Genomic DNA, 21,027 nt, shown 5'->3' on the forward strand with positions numbered 1-21,027 from the left:
TGGTTCTTAAGGACGGCAACAGACCCAGCAGAGCCCCTGCCTGGCCATTAGCTCCCAAAAGTCTTCCTCCGCTGTCTCCCAACCACACCCCGCTGGTGCCCTCCACCTCCGGGACTCTGTGCTCCCCACCAGCGCAGGACTCACATCTTACGCATCCTTCCCGGGGCACCCAAGGCTGGGAATGACTATTGGGTGGACACAGGACTGAATGAGAGGGCGGGGCAATCACGTACACGGCAGGTAGGGTGCTCCTTTCTCCTCTCACCCCCTTCCCCAATTCAGCAGGCCTGGCAGATCCCTGTGGGCGGCGATGGCATGTTTTCAGTGGGGCCCAGGCCAGTGCCCGGCACGGAGCAGGAAGTGACCGGCACTGACGGGCCAAAGGACTGGTCAGATGGAGGCCTGGCTCGCACGGGCACAAAGGGGGCAGGCACAGCCATCGCGGCCTCGGGGACAGGACAGGCACAGGGTGTGGGTGGAGAGAGCGTACAAAGCCACGACCTCAGGAGCAGCAGCAGGCTTGGCGGGCTCCCAGAGAGACACCGCCAGCCGAAAGGATCGGGGGCAGGGGGACGGCCAGGGTGGGGAGGCGGGGGGCAGGGCAGTCAAGTCGTCACATCCTCCACTCACCTCGTGAGAGCTGGTGCCATGAGCCACTCTGGTTTTGCAAACTGTGGGTGGGGAGAGAAAAACAGAGGGGTGAGCGAGGTTATTCACCCACAAAGCCCAGCCCTGCAGGTACAGGGAGAAACTCTCAACAACTCCCGCAGCCCCTCAGGGGAGGGGCAGGTGGGAGCTGGAGGGCGGCGCGGACTCGACCAGGGCCAGCACCTGCCCACGGGTGAGCTGGACGGACGCTGCCAGGCCAGGCCCTCACCACCCAGGAACCCAGGGACCCGGGGCCATGCCCTCCCCAGCGGCCGAGGCCTGACTGCACCCTCGGGAAGCTTAAGGCCCACCCGGCCCCCACGCGGCACGCCCAGGTACACACTGAACGGGAAGGCCAGGCCATTCTCCTCCAGGAGCCGCATGGTGTCGTCTCCGCCCAGGCTTGTGAGCTCCATGAAGGGTGGTGAGCAGATCCTGTCATCTGGGGGTGGAGGAGAAGCCCAAGTCAGCACCGCCCTCTCCCCGGGGGCCCCCTCAGAGCCCCTGCCCACCCCATCTGATGGGCCGCAGTCACCCACATGCCCCGGGAATGAGAGCATAGACTTTCATTACATTTTCTAAGAGCGTTTCTGTAATGACGGAACCAACACATGATAACGGCAAAGGCTGAAGATCAACTAAAAGCGAAAACCAGACACAGTCACAGATACGACTGCGATTACCTCCTAGCCCGCACTTGGGCATGTGACACACACACACAGCTCCACAACGAGGTACTGTTTTGTAATGCAAATTTTCACTCAATCAACTATGACCACTGTTCTGGGGCAATGAAGACGTCCCCCTCCAAAGGGTAGTCTGGGATGAAGTGAGAGAGTGGCATGGACTTATAAACACTACCAAATGTAAAACAGATAGCTAGTGGGAAGCAGCCACATGGCACAGGGAGATCAGCTCAGTGCCTTGTGACCACCTAGAGGGGTAGGATAGGGAGGGTGGGAGGGAGACGAAAGAGGGAGGTGATATGGGGATATATGTATATGTATAGTTGATTCGCTTTGTCACACAGCAGAAACTAGCACACCATTGTAAAGCAATTATACTCCAATAAAGATGTTAAAAAAAAAAAAAAAAAGACTTCCCCCTCCATAGGCAGTATCAGCTTAACGATAAGCACAGGAATGACACCAGCCCTTCAGCTCTTATCCCAGGTCTAGCACTGCCAAGGGCTTTACGTACATCGCCTCTGAAGTCTGCAAATAATCCCGTGGGGAGGACGCTGAGGAGGGGGTGGGGGGATTAAAGAGCGGCTCGCGGTCACACAGGGACCCCTGGCACGCAGCCTCTCACCACCTAACAGAGGCGGCTCCTGACCCCTCTGTCACCCCGACGGGCCACACGCGAGCACAGGCACCGCCCTCCTGCCGCCACCACACTCCAGCTCCGGCCCCATCCCCATGCTGCTGCTTTCCTGAGTCCCCGCTCCTGGAGGGGTGCTCACTCACACTATGGGTTCCAGGCGTGTTTGGTTTCCTGAGAAGCTCTGGGAGCTGGGTGTGTTCTGCTCGTCAGGACGCCCCTGGTGCCAGACACCGAGTGAGGGCAAAACAGATGATTCGTGGGAAAACCAAGTGTATTCTGAATCTCTCTACTGATTGTTAAATTGCATGGCTGGTCTGTTATTACTACTCAGTCTACCTCCATCCCCGCTCAGGGCGCCAGTTCCCAGGAGGTAAGACCACCCTGTATTTCTGGGCACAGGAGCTGGGAAAGGCTGAGCATTAGTGGGATGGGGGTGACACCCCCATCCCCGCCACAAACTTGGAAACCAAACCGAAAGCAAACAGTAAAGCAGCTTGTCTCCAACAGCTTCTAGCTACTTGGCTGGCTAGGAGGTCAGTACATTAAAACATTGAAACCAAGGTAAGATCCAGCTTCACCTATCTCATAAAAGCCAGTGCCAAGAATTACACAGGGAACATTAAAAGTGTTTTAATTTCCCTCCCCGCCCCCCGCCAGCAAAGTCCAAACTCCAAACAGGCGCAGAGCCATGGCAGGTTCTCGGGGACCCAGGGAGGGTGGAGGAGCCCTGGCGGACGGCGAGGCAGGCCCTGTGCACGGAGCACTCATATTCCTCAGGGACAGATGCTGAAACACAGGCCCCAAGAGGCAGTCTTTGCCCAAGGTCACTTGACAGCCACATACAGAGCCAGGACAAGGAGCCAGGCTCACATGGCAGGCCAGGAGAAGAGAAGCCAGGGACATCAGAGCAGGGAGGTGGGGCTGGCGGGGGGAGGGTGTCCTGGCTCTCAGCTGTAAGCCATTATCTAAACAGGCCCCATTTCTGCACCCCCTGCCCAGAGTCAGAGCCGGGTGGAAACACTGGTGAGGGGCTGGGAGGCTGTGGAAGGAGGAAGCGCTCTGCGCAAAGGCTCCCTGCTGCAGCCCCTCCAGCCCAGCCCTAACAGGGCGTGACACCCCAGGCCAAACAAACTGGAGAGTGCAACAGCAGGCCGGCCTGCATCAGTTGCCCACCTGGCCTGGCAGGGGGTCCACCCTGGACCCAGCCCTCCCATGGGAAGACTCGGAGACCCCTGGAGTCAAACAGACCACCTCCGGTCAGAGCTTCCGGAGTTTTCGGAGCAGGTGAATCTGCCTGGCTTTTAGATCCGCCTTCAGTGCCCTTCCCACCCCAGCCCAAAGCTTTCAAGTCACGTCACGGCTAACGGCCAGCAGTCAATAAACCCCACTTGTTATGTGCCAGACACGACCCCACACGGTCTGCAAAGCCATCACCTACCCTCACAAGAACCCCACAAAGAAGTGCTGTCACCCCCATTTTACAGATAAAGAAAATGGGGCACAGAGAGGTGAAGCTCCTTGTCCAGCGTTACACAGTGAGTAAGGGGTGCAGCTGGGGGCTCATCCCCGGGCAGCTGGTTCCCAAGTCCATGCTACTGACCACGGCCTCCCTAGTAGAAAAAGTGCCCGCTCCATATCAACAGGATAAAGGATGAAACCCACACGATCCTATCAATAGGTGCAGAAAGGGCTTTCCTGGTGGCGCAGTGGTTGAGAATCTGCGTGCCAATGCAGGGGACACAGGTTCGAGCCCTGGTCTGGGAAGATCCCACATGCGGCAGAGCAACTAGGCCCGTGAGCCACAAATACTGAGCCTGTGCTCCGTAACAAGAGAGGCGGCAATAGTGAGAGGCCCGCGCACCGCGATGAAGAGTGGCCCCTGCTTGCCACAACTAGAGAAAGCCCTCGCACAGAAGCGAAGACCCAACACAGCCACAAATAAATAAATAAATAAATATTTAAAACAAAAACAAAAAACAGTTATTCCTTAAAAAAAAAAAGGGTGCAGAAAAAGCATTTGAGCTAAAACTATAAAACGTTTAGAAGAAAGAACACACAGGTATAAATCTTTATGACCTTCGATTAGACATGGTTTCTTAGACACCAAAAGCACAAGCAACCAAAGTAAAAATAGACACACATTTGATGTCATCAAAATTTAAAACTTGTGTGCTTCAAAGGACACTATCAAGAAAGTGAAAAGACAACCCACAGAATGGGGGGAAATATTTGCAAATCATATATCTGATAAGGGTCTAGTAGCCAAAATAAATGAAGAACTATTAACAACCAAACAATTAAAAGACCAATAACCCAATTTAAAAAATGGGCAAAGGATCTGAAATGGGCAGTTCTCAAAAGAGGACATACGAATGGCCAATGAGCATGGGAAAGGATGCTCAACGTCATTAGCCATCAGAGGAATGAAGATCAAAACCACACCTATTAGGCTGGCTACAACCAAAAAGACAGACAATAACAAGAGTCCTGACATTGCTGATGGGAATGTAAAATGGCCCAGCTACTTTGAGAAACAGTCTGACAGTTCTTCAAACAGTTAAACATAGTTCCAGTGCGACCCAGCAGACCCAGTGTGATCCTAGCTATACAACCAAGAGGATGGAAACATATGTCCACAAAAAACCTGTCCAGGAATGTTCATAACAGCGTTTTTCATCACAGCCAAAGAGTGACAACAACCGAATGTCAATCAACTGATGAGTGGGTCAACAAACGTGATATATCCATGCGATGGAATAGATCCAGCCATAAAAAGCACTGATTCATGCTACAACATAGCTAAACCTTGAAAACATTCTGCTAAGTGAAGGAAGCCAGTTAGAAAAGCCACAGAATACATGACTTCATTTAGCCCAAGTGTCCAGAACAGGCCAATCCATAGAGACAGAAAGGAGACTGGTGGTTGCCAGGGCCTGGGGGGCAGGTGGAATGGGAAGTGACTGCAAATGGGAACATTTCTTTTTGAGGTGATGAAATGTTCTGGGATTAGATAATTGTGATGGCTGTACAACTCTGTGAATATATTCAAACCTACTGAACTGTATCTACACTTTAGAAAGGTGGATTTTGGGCTTCCCTGGTGGCGCAGTGGTTGAGAGTCTGCCTGCCGATGCAGGGGATGCAGGTTTGTGCCCCGGTCCGGGAAGATCCCACATGCCACGGAGCGGCTGGGCCCATGAGCCGTGGCCACTGGGCCTGCGCGTCCGGAGCCTGTGCTCCGCAACGGGAGAGGCCACAACAGTGAGAGGCCCGCGTACCGCCAAAAAAAAAAAAGTGGACCTTATGGTATGTGGCTTATACCAACTGAAAAAGAAAAATAAGGAAAAAACCCCAGTGGTAGCAGCTGCCATCCAGTGAGCACTCGCTCTCTGCGGGAAACTGGGCTAAATAAATGCTTTGGGTACAGTGTCTCCTTCGATGCTCCAGAAAACCTGCAGAGACCCATCCTCCAGCCCCGCCCCTGCCAAGGCCAGGGTGAATCAGAGAAGGATGAGGAGAAAGCTCTCCCGGAGATATCTGGGGTCCAGATGAAATGCAGAGACGAGACGCTTCCAACGAACAGGCCGCATCCAGCGTTAGGCCAGACATCCACATCTTTCCGAAATCTCAGGCTCTGGGGTCTGAGGCGGTAGCCTGGGTGATGGCAGGACCCAGCAGAGGTGGCCAAGGACCGAGTGTGACAAGAAAGAGGGGCCCAGGCACAGCGTCATGCTCTTCCTCCTTTATCCTAACTTGGAGCTTGTTGACCACACCCTGAGCAGCAGGCACTACCAGCTGCAAACCCCACGCGCCCTCTCCAGCGTGGGCCCGGGACCGAGACCTCCCTGATCACGCGGCCTAAAAGGCCCACAGACCAAGCTCAGTCTGTGGGGGTCCGCCTTGGGGGAAGGCAGTCCTGTGCCCGCAGGGCAGAGGCTGGAAAGGAACCTGTGTCCCTCACTGGGCTGCAGGCTGCCCCACACCCGGGGCCTGTCCCAACGTTGGACTCGGGTATAGCAGACCACGATGACTCTACTGCTTGACCCAATTTCTGGCTGCTTGTAGCCAAAATCATCCTGCCACGCCTGTGAAATCACAGTAAATTAGAAACTACTACTGTTTCTATTTTGGTTTCAACAATCGGTCACCAACAAAACAATGTGTTGTATCGCTGGAGCTAGAGACCCAGCAATGAAGGAACACAGGCAACGCTGCCTCGTGGAGCTGACATTCCAGGTGCAGGGATCGGAGAGTAAGCCCGATGGATGAGTAAAATGGACAGCTAGATGGTGCTGGCAGGTGACACGGGGAGCGCGAGGGGGCTGCCAGTGGAGGTGGAGGTGTGATCGGGATGTGCCTCGCTGAGCAAAGGCACAGGAAGGCGAGAGGTCAGCCTGGGCATCTGGGGGCAACGTGCTCCTGGCAGATGGGACAGCCAGTACAAAGGCCCTGCTTGAGGACACGCTGCCGTGTGGTCATACAAACGGACCCAGCCTTTGAGATGAAGGCGGTGACATCAGTCTAGCTCGTGGACACAGAGGTCACCTGAGTGGGAACGTCGAGGAAGCAGCCGGGCCCTGCAGCGGTGGAGCCAGCGCCTTGGTGGCAGCGGACACGCTGGCCCCGCCCCATGTGAGGGACAGTGACAGCGACAGCGGAGTTCCCTCCAGCTCCGCCCTGGGAAAACCACAACAGTGCCAAGAGCTCTTCTCCCCCACATGGAATAAGACGCTTTCTCTCAGTCAGCACTGGGCGCTATTTCTGGTTCCCCGAAAAAGGCGACTGCCGCTTATTTATCTGTCGTCTTTATTTCTGGATGGGAGTTGGAATGAGGCTTTTTTTAAGTCAGATGGTGGGCTGTGTTCTGTTAAGAGCTGAAACATTAGCCCCTGGGAACCTGAAACACCCGCTCTTCCCTCTGTGCTACCCTCATCAGAGAACGTGAAGCCAGAGGTCCTCGGAGATGGCAAGTCCTATCATGTCCAGGGAGGGGAAGAGAATAGTTCAAGACCACACACAAGTCACAGGCAGGCCCGGGGTGAGAATCCAGGTGTCTGAGTCACATCACTGCCCTGTCCACTCTGGCAGGTGGCAACGCTCCCATGCAACTGGTGGCAGGTGATACAGAGCCAGCAAGAGGACAAAAGACAATGACAGGGCTTCCCTGGTGGCGCAGTGGTTGAGAGTCCGCCTGCCGATGCAGGGGACACGGGTTCGTGCCCCGGTCCGGGAAGATCCCATGTGCCGCGGAGCGGCTGGGCCCGTAAGCCATGGCCGCTGAGCCTGCGCGTCCGGAGCCTGTGCTCCGCAATGGGAGAGGCCCACGTACCGCAAAAAAAAAAAAAAAAGACAATGACAAACAGGTGCTACAAGAGGACAACTAGGGAAAGGGAGAGGGGGAGACAGCACTTTGAAGGCGCAGCTTTGAAGCCTGACTGAACCTGGGGTAAAGTAGCTATAACCGTTGGCAAATGACCGAACAATGCTGGGCCTTGCGCTTTTCATCTGTAAAATGGGAGCGATGCCTCCCTAGAGGGTTGTTGGGAGGCCTTGGCACCTAACAGGCACATAGCAGTGGCTGCTATTTCTATTACTACACTGGGCAACGCCACCTGGGCTGCCCACAGGAGAGTGGGTAGGTTCTGAATCGTAGCCACCGGTCCATGTCCAGCTACCGGGGATGTTGGGCCCCGGGCCTCAACCTCCTTGGCTCCCTGGCTGTGCCCAGCATGGTGCCAGCAGAGCAGGCCCTCTGCACACAGATGCGAAGGAAGCCTTGGTGGGGCCCCGGCGATGCAGGGCCTGGGGACAGCTGTGACAAGACTCTGCTTCAGTTCTTTTCTCCCAGACGGGTATAACTTCTTCACCCAGATGATACCCAGTGGAAACAAAACCTAGGGGCAGGGACAGTCCCCAAGGACATGCAGAGTGGGAATCCTTTGCAGGGCGGGGCCCCAGAGAATGACACCCACGAGTGAGGGCTGTGCTGAGGCGAGAGGAGCTGCAGACAGACCAGAGAAGCGGCTCCGAGGGCCTGGAGCCCGCTGCGCGCTCCTAGGCAGCGGGGAGGACTCACCTGGGACGTGCCAGGGGGAGGAGTTACTACATTCGAGGGCTCTGTCTCCCCCTCTGGAACATTGGTTCCATGAGGGCAGGGGCTGGTGGGTTTATTCACTGCTGTAGGCCCAGTGCCTAGAACACTGAGGTACACAGTAGGTGCTCAATAAGTGCTTGTTGTGTGAAGGGACTGATCGTTGACAGCGCCCTACGCACAAGGCCGGCTCCTCGGGCATCTATAGGCCACATCTGGACAGACGCAGAGCCTCTGGTCAGTGTGCCTGGGCGCCAATGTCCCACATTCCAGGCCGCCTGCCTGCTACCTGGGCCCTCGGGCCACCGTTGCGTCCTCACACTCCGCTCCCTCGAGGTCTGCCCACCCAGGTTTGTTCCATCTGAAAAGACGACAGCTGTCACAGCTGTCCCCTCTCAGCCTGGCCACTGGCTTCTCTGGAGGACTTTCCCCTGCAGAAGCATCTTGTTTATCTACTTCGCTATGACTGTGACTGGACTTCCCTTTTTAATTGTTTTTACTGAATCCTCTTGCCACCAGTATTTTCCCGTGGTTTTGCATTTCCTGGCCACCCGACTGGCGACATTTCCCCTCAGGTCAGACATTCATGTTTGTGCCCATCTTCCTCCGCCGTGGACTGAACACCTCTCATGCATGATAAGGCTCTGGGCTTGTGATGAGTCATTTCCACAGGCCGCGTTCCCAGGAGGGGGTCCGCGCTCCACCGGCATCAACGTTTCTGTTTCTTGCCACGGGGTCATGCTGCTTCCCAAAGGGACGGCGGCAGTTTCCTGGGGCACCAGCAATGCAGGGTCTTGACCGTGCCTTCCCAGCCCCAGGCAGTCCCTTTTTCAGAAATCTGGGCAGTACTTTCATGAGGGAGGATGACGGGTGACATAGTGAATGGTCCCACCCCCGCACACACGGTCACTCAGGGTCAAGCAGGCCCCGCAGCAGAGGGAGAGAGGCCCGGAGACACCGGCTGGCGTGGGGGGCTGGGGGCGAGGCCCGTGCATGACTCAGTGAGCGAAAGCCCTGGATGGGGGCCCGGAGACGTGCATGCAAGTTCCGGCAGCTCCCCTGGGCCCAGGCGAGCCACATGGCCTTCCAGGTCTTGGGCTCCTATCAGTAGACCGGGGGTCATAATTAATCACTCCTGTCTACTTGCTGGAGTTGAAAGGATGAGGAAAAAGTGCTGCGAGATGCCAGCTAAAGAAGCCAGCTCCCCCTTGGCGGGGATGGGGGTACAGGGAGTGCGGTGGGCAAGGGCCTGGAGTTGCCATCTGTTCACACCCCCACCCCCAATCGACATGAGAGGGGAGCCTCTGGGCTCACAGGTACCTCCGGGAGCCGGGTGATGGCGAAGGGCCCCTCACCCAGCTCCCAGTAGGTGCACCCCAAGCCCTGCATGCTGAAGGCAGCGCCGAGGGAGCGTGTGACTCAGCTACGAGCCAGCAGACTGGCCCCCGGGAGAGCAAGGCTGCGCTAGGGATCGCGTGCAGACTTCTAACTGCGTCCTGGAGAGACCAGGGAGGGCTCCCCGGGGGGAGGCGACATCCCGGTGGGCCTCGGTGAAGGCCGGAAATTTCAGTCCACGCAAACCCTCCCTCGTCAGTCAGAGAGCTGCTGCCTGGACTTGGGGCTCCACCTTTCAGGCAGAATGGGGGCTCCGTGAAGGCAGGGGCCTTGTCTACTGCGTTCATGGCTGCATCGCCAACAAACAAGTGCACGAGTGAATGAACGAAGTGCTGGCCTGGGCTCCCACCTCTCCTGGCCGGAGGGAGGAGGCCCTTATCAAAAGGTAGGTCCGGGCTCCCCTGGTGGCGCAGTGGTTGAGAGTCCGCCTGCTGATGCAGGGGACACGGGTTCGTGCCCCGGTCCGGGAAGATCCCACATGCCGCGGAGCGGCTGGGCCCGTGAGCCATGGCCGCTGAGCCTGTGCGTCCGGAGCCTGTGCTCTGCAGTGGGAGAGGCCACAGCAGTGAGAGGCCCGCGTACTGCAAAAAAAAAAAAAAAAGACAGTTTCCCTCACATCTCGGCCCAGGACCCCCCAGCTCGGGGCACCAAATGCTGCCTCTCAGAGCTGGGCTCGGCCCTGCTTCCCTGGGCCACTCCCCATTGCCCGGGGCCTGTGTTGTACGGCAGGAAAGAGCCTTATTCAGGAGGGGACAGTGAGGAGACCCACTGTGTCACTGACAGCAGGCACGGGAGCGGGCAGGCGTGGGCAGGGTCCGGGCTCTCACTCAATCTTCTGAGAGCTGAGAAAACTAACACCCTGATTTCACAGGCCCTGGAGCCTCTGCACATGCTCCTCCCTCAGCCCTGCAAGCCCCTTCCTCCAGCTCCTGCCTGGCCTGGGAAGCTCCTGCTCGTGCTCCAAGCCCTGGGTCAGGCCACCTCCCTCACTCCTCTGAGCACCCTCTTCTCCCACACCTCGGAGGAGGCCTCTCCTGTGGGCTCACCAGGGCCCGGTGTGCCTGGGTTTGAATCCCGGCTCCAGCTCACATCAGCTGTGCCACGCTGGCCAAGTAACTTTACTTCGGCCTCAGCTGCCTCGCGCGAAAGAGGGCAACAAAAATAGTACCGGGCTTCCCTGGTGGCGCAGTGGTTGGGAGTCCGCCTGCCGATGCAGGGGACACGGGTTCGTGCCCCGGTCCAGGAAGATCCCACATGCCGAAGAGCGGCTGGGCCCGTGAGCCATGGCCGTTGAGCCTGCGCGTCCGGAGTCTGTGCTCCGCAACGGGAGAGGCCACAACAGTGAGAGGCCCACATACCGCAAAAAAAAAAAAAAAAAAAAAAAATAGTACTGACTTCACAGGGTTGTCTCCCACTGCCCCACGTTTACAAAATGTATTTTAAAATTATGTAACAGTTCCCTCCAGGAAGGGCGGCTGCGCCCCAGCGTCTGGGTAGCTGTAGTGGCCCCAGCCTGCCCAGCACGACCCATCCCAGGTTCAACCCTTGGATGATCCGCTGGGACAGACAGAACAAGTGCGGCGGCCCAGGGATGGGGCTTCCTCCCAGCGGCTGGCGTTTGTTAACCAAGGAACCCCCTTCTTGGTACCCTCACCCCAGAACCATCTTCTCCCCACTGTGGCTGCAATACCCACAAACCACTGGATTCCTGGCATCCTGCCCACCTCACCTACCATCCAGCCCAAACTACACATAGCGGCTGGATCCTGGATCATCTTCCTAAAGCTCCGACCTATATATTGAAGCAGCTCTCAGCTCAATAATTGTCTAAGGCTGACGTGAGTGAACAGCCTTTCCAGGCTCCTGCAACATGATTCTGTTTGCCTTCCCATTATGGGCTGCACTGTGTCCCCCCAAATTCATATGCTGAAGGTCCAACCCTCAGGACCTCAGAATGTGGTTATTATTTGGAGATAGGGCCTTTAAAGAGGGGATTAAGTTAAAACGAGGTCACATGGGGGCCCTAATCCAACTGACTCATGTCCTTAAGAAGAGGAGACAGGAGACAGAGGGAAGACCATGACAAGACACAGGGAGAAGACAGCCACCTACAAGCCAAGGAGAGAGGAAACCAGCCCTGCCCGCACCTTGATCTTGGACTTCCAGTCTCCAGAAATGTGAGAAAATTAACTTCTGTGATTTAAGCCACCCAGTCTGGCGCTTTGTTGTAGCAGCCCTGGCAATCTAACTCACTTCCCAGCTCCTCTCAGACGCAGAACCAAGATCATTCCCAGCCAAAGCCCGGCTCCACGCACAGTGGTCTCCTCATCACTCTCCACACACGCCTCTGGGATGCCCCTCCTCCCACCAGTCGGCAACAACCCGCTCAGCCGGTGTCACTCAGTTTCCCCTAAGCCCCTGAGAACAAGCTGTCTCATAACAATGACACCTCCCCAGCATCTTCTGGCAGTCTCACCTGTTCCACTACCATCTCTCTTCTGCATCGCTACCTTGTTTGCTTGCTCATCTCTGGTCCCCTAGTAAATTTCCACACATTTGGGTTCTGACTGTGCAACCGGGCGGTACGTTCCTTGGGGTCAGGACCTGGCCTGACCCCTAGCCCAGTGCTGCTCAGAGACGGCAGCCGTCAGTGAAAACTCTCTGACAAGTGTACATGTGTGAGATGAACTGAATAAGTGAGCTGTGAGCCCGGAAACAAAAGGAGAAAGGGGGCAATGGAGGAACACAACTGACCAGCACAGGCAAAGAAAGGAGGTGGCCTGCAATGCCTCGACTGGCCACCACGCAGCGCTGTTGGTCTGGCACAGCCCTAGTGACTGTGGCCGTGGGGCTTGAGTGCTGGCCTGGCCCGGCCCCCCAACCTACAGACTCCAGTGTTCATGACTCGTCTGGTGCCTGATTGTCCAAAGTCACCTGCCCCTTGCTGTCATCCTGTTAGGGGCAGGAGCCACGTGTTCTCGAATCCTAGACAGGGAAAGACGTCTGTGCATCCTGGGCGAGCCGAGTCTTAGCCTGACAGCCCCTCTGAAAACAACCGAGTGGCTTTCTGGCTCGTGGTGATGGTAGCCACCCAGTAATGCAGAACAGACAAGTGGGGGAGGGAAAGCAGTTGCAGGCCCGGATCAGGAGGCGGCGGCCAGGAAGGGCCCGGATGGCCGGCCCACGGACAAGAAGAGATGGAAGTGGGAAGTGGTCTCTGAAGTGGAGCCGGGCCTGGGTGTGAGGAGGGCGCTTCGCGTCCTTACCTTGACTCTCCTGCCCCATCCCTGGTCCACAGTATAATGTCCCATCCGCCAGCCTGGCCACGGAAGGGCTCCCCAAGGCAGTGCTCCACCCTCGCCTCTCCGCTCTCCTCAAGAGGAATCTTCCTGGGATGCCCCCAAGCTGCCCCGCCCCACCTCGATAAGTCAGAACCTCTGCTGATTCCCCCCAGCGACACTCAGGAACTGTCCCCTGCTCTGACCCCGCACGTCCCCTAGCACCTACTTCCAGTTCACTCTGCATTCCCTTTATTGAAGGTCACTCATCTCTCCCTATAGCCCGAGCCGCCCTTGAGGCACAGAGGCTGGATCTGTGGGGGGATTTGTGTCGGGCTTCAAAAGGGTGGAAATGATTGGACAACGGTGACATCATCCTGTCTCTTAAGACCCATTCACAGCCCCAAATGACATGAAGTTGAAATAATATGTTTTGTTTTAAGTCATTAAAGTTCCAGCCCTTGAAGCCGCATTCCCTGGAGATGTGGGGACTGGGGAGCCTGACTCATGGGAACCACCTGGAAATCTGCCAGGGCTTTGGGTGGATCCCGGGAGAGGCCGATCCTCATCCTCGTAGCCCCTCGTAGGCCACGGGTGTACGTAGTCGTGGACTGGGTGCCTGGGTTCCGATCCCAGGTCCACTGTCTCAACCTGGGTGAGCCGCCTCTCTGTGCCTCTGTTTCCACATCTGCAAGATGGGGGTAACACTGCCTCCTACACCCTAGGCTCCTTGTGAGGATGTGAGGACTAGATGAGTCACCGTGAGTGGCCGTGCAGGGGGAAGCACCATGTAAGGCTTGGCTGCCTTCAGCTGGCAGTGGGTCTGCTCCTCCTGGAGCACTGAGGCCCAGTCAACAGCCTGGGCATCCATTCTGAACCCACGATGGGGTGGAGGGCTCCCCAGGAGCTAGGACTGTCTCAGGAGTACCAGGCTTAGGACACAGGTGGCCCTTGAGGTACCCCATCCGGGAAAAGGGAGGAGAGAAGGCCCTGCCCGCTGCTCAGGCACCAAGGGGCTCAGACGGAGTCGGAGGCTGAGCGAGGCCGAAAGTGAAGGGTGTACGGGAGCTGGGTGCTGAGGCAACCTGGGGCGAGCCTTCCCCAGGCACGACTGGGCACTCACTCACTGCTCACCGTCCAGTTCACCCACGGCGTCTGAGGGGAAGAAGGGTCTGATACCTCAGAAGGTCACATGAGGACAGTGGATGTGAGGAGAGGCCAGGGCTCCATCCACCCAGGCCCACGGCCACACAGACCAGGCGGTGAACCTGGAGGCCTCAGGGCCCAGGAGCCAGGCTGGATGGTGCTCCTCCCCAGGGCCCCCTGAGGGGAGGCAGAGAGAAGTGGCACTTCCTTAGGGCCGACAGGCTCGTGCTGTGTCCCTGCCGCTCACATGGTGAGGGAGGGCTCAGCAGGTGGGCCGTGCAGAGGCCCAGCCTGGTGCTGCCGGAGGCACAGGGAGGGCCGGACAGCCTTTGCTGGCTTGAAGATGGAGGGGCCCATGAGAAGGAATATGGGGGCTGTAAGAGCAGAGGGTGGCCCCTTGCTGACAGCCAGCAGGGAAACTGGGACCTCAGTCCTACAGCCACAAGGAAGTGATTCCTGCCAATAAGCATGAGCCTGGGAGCGGGTTCTTCCTCGGGGCCTTTGGATGAGAACTCAGCCCAGCTGACACCTTGATTCCCATCTGAGACACCCTGAGACCAGAAACCAGCCACGCCAGGTAGACTTCTGACCTACTGAACTGTGACATAACAAAGGGGGGATGTTGAAAGCCACTCAGTTTGTAGTTATCTGTTATGGAGCAACAGGAAACTAATAGGCTTGGTTATTGTGAGTTTTCAAAGGGGAACCTTGACTGTGTTATTTGGAGACACTGGGTAGGGGGATGGGGGCATTTCAGCAGTGGCTGAAGCCCCTACCCTGCTCCCCGGAGGCTTCTGAGGGGCTCCCCCCTAAGGCCCTGCTGCAGCTGCTACCTCCCTGCTACCAGCCTGATCCTCAGCTCCCCAGCTACAGGCGTGCTGTTGGGGAAAACACTGGAAGGTGGGGAACCAGCCTGAAATTGGGGGAGGGGGTGGCTTCTGGGCAGGAACAGAGGGGAACAAAGGCCACAGGTCTGACAGTCCCCAGTCTGACATGGCCCTTGTCAGCTCGACCAGTTTCCATCCCGTCTGACTCAGCTAAGGACCTGTTTCTTCTCGAGGGAACAGAGTGCTATCTGCACCCAGTGTGCTCGAGGCCAGGAGTGTGGAAGTTAGACACTGGCCCCGGTGGAGACAGGGACATTCCTGAGTCCCACTCCAGCTTATGGAAACGGCTGCTGGAAACGCAGATTAACTCTGTGGCAGCTGTTTGCACTGATTTATGGCCCCTTCCGGACCCAAAGGCTCACTGCCCCACTCGGCTCCAACTCCCAAAACGCAGCAGCCTTTGCTGTTTCCAAGACGTTTTAAAAAATAATATTTGAAGTGCTCTCTCTGGCCATACATATTCTAAAAGCAGAACAGAAAACGTTAGCTTGGTCCAGTGCAAAGATGAAGCTTCCAGCAACGAAACAGTCCATATTTTTAAACAATAAGACAATCTCCTTAACCCCCAAAGGGGGTCTAACCAATCAATAAGAAAAAGACCAACAACCCAAGAGAAAAATGGGCAACTAACATGAAAAAAAAATGCACAAGAAATGCAAAGGGGCAACAGACACAAGAAGAAATGAGTAATCTTGTCAATCCTGGAAGAAATGCAATTGAAGGTAAGATAGTTATCAGTTCTCCAGCAGCTACGCATTGTAAGGAGTAAAGGTTGTTCAAACCTTTTGAAGAACAATCCAGCAATATCTGCAAAGTGAGAAACGTTTATAACGGTCTTTGGGAAATTCCACTTCTAGGGATTAATTTTACAGACCTATGCAAAGACCTGTGTTTACTGCAGCTCAGTTAAAAGAAAAAATCCAAATCAAACTGGAATGACGTTATGAGCCCAGCATAATTGAGTAAATTATGGGTTTTTTTCATTCACATGCTGAAATCTTATGTTATCATCAAAAAGGGCAGATCAGACCTAGTCTTCCTCATCTTCGTGGGCTGACAAGGAAAGAAGCCAAGACACATGTTCAGTGGAGAAAAAGCAAGTTATAGGAGAACACAAGTAGTAGGACACTGTTTCTTTTCTTTCTTTCTTTTTTAAGCACACATGTATTTGTACATGTATGAGAAGAGCCTGGAAGGATGGATTCCATACTTAAGAGCGGTTGCCTCTGGGAAGAGAGGTGGGGGCCAAACAGATTTGAGCCACTGGCAATCAGGGCCCTGCCTGCTGACAGAGGGACTTCAGGACCAGATCTGAGCAGGGCTGGGGGTGAGCGGCCCTCAGGAGGCATCCAGTCCAGCAATTCCTGAGGTGTGCTGGGTGGACCAGGCCTCTTACCATAAGCGCAACCAAAACGAGAAGCGGGGGGCTTCCCTGGTGGCACAGTGGTTGAGAGTCTGCCTGCCGATGCAGGGGACGCGGGTTCGTGCCCCGGTCCGGGAAGATCCCACATGCCGCCGAGCGGCTGGGCCCGTAAGCCATGGCCGCTGAGCCTGCACGTCCGGAGCCTGTGCTCCGCAACGGGAGAGGCCACAACAGTGAGAGGCCCGCTTACCGGAAAAAAAAAAAAAAAAAACGAGAGGGGGGACCCATAACTAATTAAGTGGAAAAGGCTAAATATTGCTGTATTTCATCAATTCTAGGGTGTGGGTTTTGTTTCCTTTTGTTTTCTTCATTTTCCATCTCTGAAGTTGAGATGTGGCTCATCATTTATGGTGTGTCACAATTTAATTAGCTTCTTTTTCACTATTTGTAAATATAAGCTATCAGCGCAACTTCCACCAGTGGTAAAATTCAGTTTGCCTGCCTCTGAGAGACTGAAGATTCATATTAGCACATAAAGGCTCTGAAAAGTCCTGCAGCAAAGAAACGTGTCTACTCCCGATTTCTCCACCATATCTGACAACCCCCAACTTTTCCTTTTCCTTCTTAATTCTCATCTTTGCCTTTCCCTTTGTTTACAAATGAGATCATGCTGGGGCTCCATGGATGCCCCTCCCCACCATGGATATCTGAGAAGGCAGAGAAGTCCCTGTCACTTTCCAGTGCAACTGGGGTGAAGGGAGGCACACTCACTCTTTAAAACTCTGTATAGGGACTTCCCTGGTGGCGCAGTGGTTAAGAATCTGCCTGCCAATGCAGGGGACATGGGTTCAAGCCCTAGTCTGGGAAGATCCCACATGCCACGGAGCAACTAAGCCCGTGCGCCACAACTACTGAGCCTGCGCTCTAGAGCCTGAGAGCCACAACTACTGAGCCCGCGTGCCACAACTACTGAAGCCCGCACGCCTAGAGCCCATGCTCCACAACAAGAGAAGCCACTGCAATGAGAAGCCTGCGCACTGCAACGAAGAGTAGCCCCTGCTTGCCGCAACTAGAGAAAGCCCGTGTGCAGCAACAAAGACCCAACACAGCCAAAAATAAATAAATTTATTTATTTATTTAAAAAAAAAAACTCTGTATAAAGACCATTTGGCAAAAACCTCAATAGCAACAATTGTCATCAAGAACCATCAATGGATGCTTTAAAAAAAAAAAAGTGGGTAAAAGTCTGACAAGAAACAGGATGACTGCAAAGTGTCTCCTTATGAGATAACTGCCAACACAAACAGAAAAACAGAAATTTGCAGAGGAGAACCATGGCAGACACAACTCTGACCAAATAATCTATTAGCCAGAGGGAAGACACATTGATGCCATGTCCTCCTGATCGGAGGCGGGGACAGTATTGCTGGTGTGGCACTCCTGCCCCAAATGCAGGATCTCCACCTACTCGGGGAAAACATCAGATACATCCAAATTGAGGGACACGCAGCAGAATAAACAGTCAAGCCTCCTCCAAAGTGTCAAGGTCATTAAAGACAAACAACCTGTGGCCCCGCTCTAGGTGGACGGAGTCCACAGATGGAAAACCAGACTGGATCCTGAGCCAGGAACAGGGTAGCAGTGGGACAGCTGTGAAATTGTTTAATAACCGTATTGCTACTGATGTGAATTTCCTGGCTTAGAGAACTATAAACTGTCACACAAGATGTTGACACTGGACACAGCTGTGCAAAGGTATACAGACGGGCACTTTGTGTAGCATTTTTTGCACCTTTTTTGGGTAAGTTTAAAATTACTTAAAAATAGAAATTATACTAAAAAAATTGTATATAGTCAGCCCTCTGTATCCATGGAGTTCAACCAACCACGAATAGAAAATATTCAGGAAAAAAAATTCCATTAAATTCCAAAAAGCAAAACTTGCATTTGCTTTTTCTGCCTCCGCTGCGGCGATGGCGCCAGTGAAAAAGCTTGTGGTGAAGGGGGGCAAAAAAAAGAAGCAGGTCCTGAAGTTTACTCTTGACTGTACCCATCCTGTAGAAGATGGAATCATGGATGCGGCCAATTTTGAGCAGTTTCTTCAGGAAAGAATCAAAGTGAATGGAAAAGCTGGGAATCTCGGAGGAGGTGTTGTAACAATTGAAAGAAGCAAAAGCAAGATCACTGTAACTTCCGAGGTGCCTTTTTCCAAAAGGTATTTGAAATATCTCACCAAAAAATATTTGAAGAAGAATAATCTCCGTGATTGGTTATGCGTAGTTGCTAACAGCAAAGAAAGTTACGAATTACGTTACTTCCAGATTAATCAAGATGAAGAAGAGGAGGAAGATGAGGATTGAAACTCAGTTATCTGGAGTATTTTGTATGAATTCTTAAATAAAATTTAGGAAACAAACAAAAAAAAAACTTGCATTTGCCATGTGCCAGCAAATATTTACACAGCATTTTATTGTATTTACAACTATTTACATAGAATTTGCATTGCATTGGGTATTAGAAGTAATCTAGAGATGATTTAAAGTATATAGGATGGGACTTCCCTGGTGGCGCAGTGGTTAAGAATCTGCCTGCCAATGCAGGGGACGCAGGTTCTAGCCCTGGTCTGGGAAGATCCCACATGCCGTGGAGCAACTAAGCCCGTGCGCCACAACTACTGAGCCTGCGCTCTAGAGCCCGCGAGCCACAACTACTGAGCCTGTGCTCTAGAGTGCCCATGCCAAACTACTGAAACCCGCGCGCCTAGAGCCTGTGCTCCGCAACAAGAGAAGCCACCGCAATGAGAAGCCCGCACACCGCAACGAAGAGTAGCCCCCGCTCACCGCAACTACAGAAAGCCCATGTGCAGCAACAAAGACCCAACGCAACCATAAATAAATAAATAAATACATACATACATATATACATTTATAAAATGCTATAAAAAAATAAAGTATACAGGAGGATGTGCGTAGATTCTGTGCAAACACTGTGCCATCTTATGTAAGGGACTCCAGCATCCTCTGAGTTTGGTATCCGTGGGGGGTCCTGGAACCAATCCCTCACAGATATGAGGAATGCTAATGTGAACTTTACAATAAATCCATAAAACTGATATAATTAAAAATAAACACACATGGTGCATTTCAAACATGGGTGTGGGTGCTCAGGAAGGATGGATGGAGAGGGCAGTGCTGTCCAAGGGGCCTGGTCACAGGGCCACAGAGGTCACGATCAAGGACGCCAGCATGGATTTGGTGCTAAAAAGAATCTCAGGAACCCAGGACTCATAGGGCCACAACACACCGCGTGTGGTCTGAAACACCACAACCCAGTGTCACCCAGGAGAATTACCATCTATTGAGTATTTATGCCTTAAATGCATAACCACGTTTAATCCTTACAACAACCCTGTGAGGAAGGGGCTGCTATCATTATTCCCATTTTACAGATAGGAAAGCTGAGGCTCCGTGGTGCAGTTAAATAACTTGCCTAAATGCACACAGCCAGGCCATCTGAGTCCAGATTCACCACAGCACTGCTTCTGAAAAGGCTACTGCAGAGGTGTGCGTCCCCTGGACTGAGCTGGAGGCACAGAGTGGCCCATGGTCAGTCCTCCTACCTCTCTGGGCCTCTCTCCTCATCTTTAAGATACGGAGAACAGTTTGGGGGCATCAAGAGCTCAAGATCTCTTTCAGGGGCTTCCCTGGTGGCGCAGTGGTTGAGAGTCCGCCTGCCGATGCAGGGGATGTGGGTTCGTGCCCTGGTTCGGGAAGATCCCACATGCCGCGGAGTGGCTGGGCCCGTGAGCCATGGCCGCTGAGCCTGCGCGTCCAGAGCCTGTGCTCCGCAACGGGAGAGGCCACAACAGTGAGAGGCCCGCGTAATGCCAAAAAAAAAAAAAAAAAAAAAAAAAAAAAGATCTCTTTCGGCTGGAAAGACACTAGGTGGGTCTTACATTCACACTGAAGTGTAAATGACTGGTGTCCAGTACTTCCTGATCAACCTTGACCAACAGGTGTGTTTGAGCATCTGTCTGCCCTACCATGTCCCGGGGAAGAGATGTTGAGATTTCTCACCTGGACACTGGGAGACTGAATGTGAAGGGGGAAGAAGGCTCTGGGGATCTTGAGTCTGCAGGGGTCAGTCATCTCAACAAGGGGAAAGGGAGCCAGAGGTCCCAAAGACAGCATCTGGCTCACCTACTGGCCCAGGGCAGCCTCGCATAGGCAGGGGCTGCAGGGACAGGCCTGGAGGAGCCATCAGGGCCTGGGGAAGGCGGGGAGGGAGCCATCAGGGCCGGGGTTGGTGCGGGGGGTCACTCGGGAGTGCCTCCTGAGAGGGCGGGTCTGTGGGTCAGGAGGAAACAGGGGTTTCCAGTAGGGTCTGTGTAAGGCGCCGGACAGGCCCGAGCATCTCCATGTGCCAGCAGATGAGCAGGAAGCCTGGCATCTCGTCCAGAGCCTCTCTTTTCTCAACTGAAAAAGGGGATCATTACAGCCCCCTCGGGAGGCTTAGCAACAAGGGGAGGAGAAGCCACCCACCCAGGGCCAGGCCGGCCTTACTTGCTCTCCTAACAACTCCCTGGGTGAGGGTGTTTACCTCCTCCGGGCAGGTGACAGATGGGAGACTCGCCAGGGCTCAGGACTGACTCGGGCCCTGGGGCAGGGCCAGGTTCAGGACCAGCTGCCTCCTAACGCTGACACGGGGCCCACCTCGGCCTGGCCGACAGGCGGTGCTCCACTACCACCCTGCTCTGCAGACCCCGCACCTCTATCCGGACGCGGGGTCTCTGCCTGCATGGCTGGAAGTGGCTGACGTGGGAACGAGGACAATGTTTCTCCCAAATGCCCCAAAGTCCTGGAGTGGAATCAGGCCCGAGCACCCACGCAAAGGCCC

At 54.5% G+C, this 21,027-nt stretch overlaps 2 protein-coding genes across 2 annotated transcripts in view; one reads left to right on the forward strand and one right to left on the reverse strand.

The window, feature by feature from the left end:
* Nucleotides 1-21,027, reverse strand: part of ITPK1 (inositol-tetrakisphosphate 1-kinase) — a 165,913-nt gene that overhangs the window by 20,481 nt on the left and 124,405 nt on the right. Inside the window, exons 6-7 of the mRNA XM_082619531.1 lie at nt 992-1,090; nt 631-671 (exon numbers count right to left, since the gene is read on the reverse strand). Of these exons, the coding sequence (XP_082475657.1) occupies nt 631-671; nt 992-1,090 (140 nt within the window). The remainder of the gene's footprint in view (nt 1-630; nt 672-991; nt 1,091-21,027) is intronic.
* On the forward strand, nt 18,090-18,558 carry LOC309803275 (large ribosomal subunit protein eL22-like). Its single transcript, XM_082619289.1, has one exon. The coding sequence runs from the start codon at nt 18,105-18,107 to the stop codon at nt 18,489-18,491; it is 387 nt and encodes a 128-aa protein (XP_082475415.1). The 5' UTR covers nt 18,090-18,104; the 3' UTR covers nt 18,492-18,558.

This window comes from Mesoplodon mirus (genome assembly GCF_964341445.2).
Source record: "Mesoplodon mirus genome assembly, chromosome: 4".
Taxonomy (NCBI): domain Eukaryota; kingdom Metazoa; phylum Chordata; class Mammalia; order Artiodactyla; family Ziphiidae; genus Mesoplodon; species Mesoplodon mirus.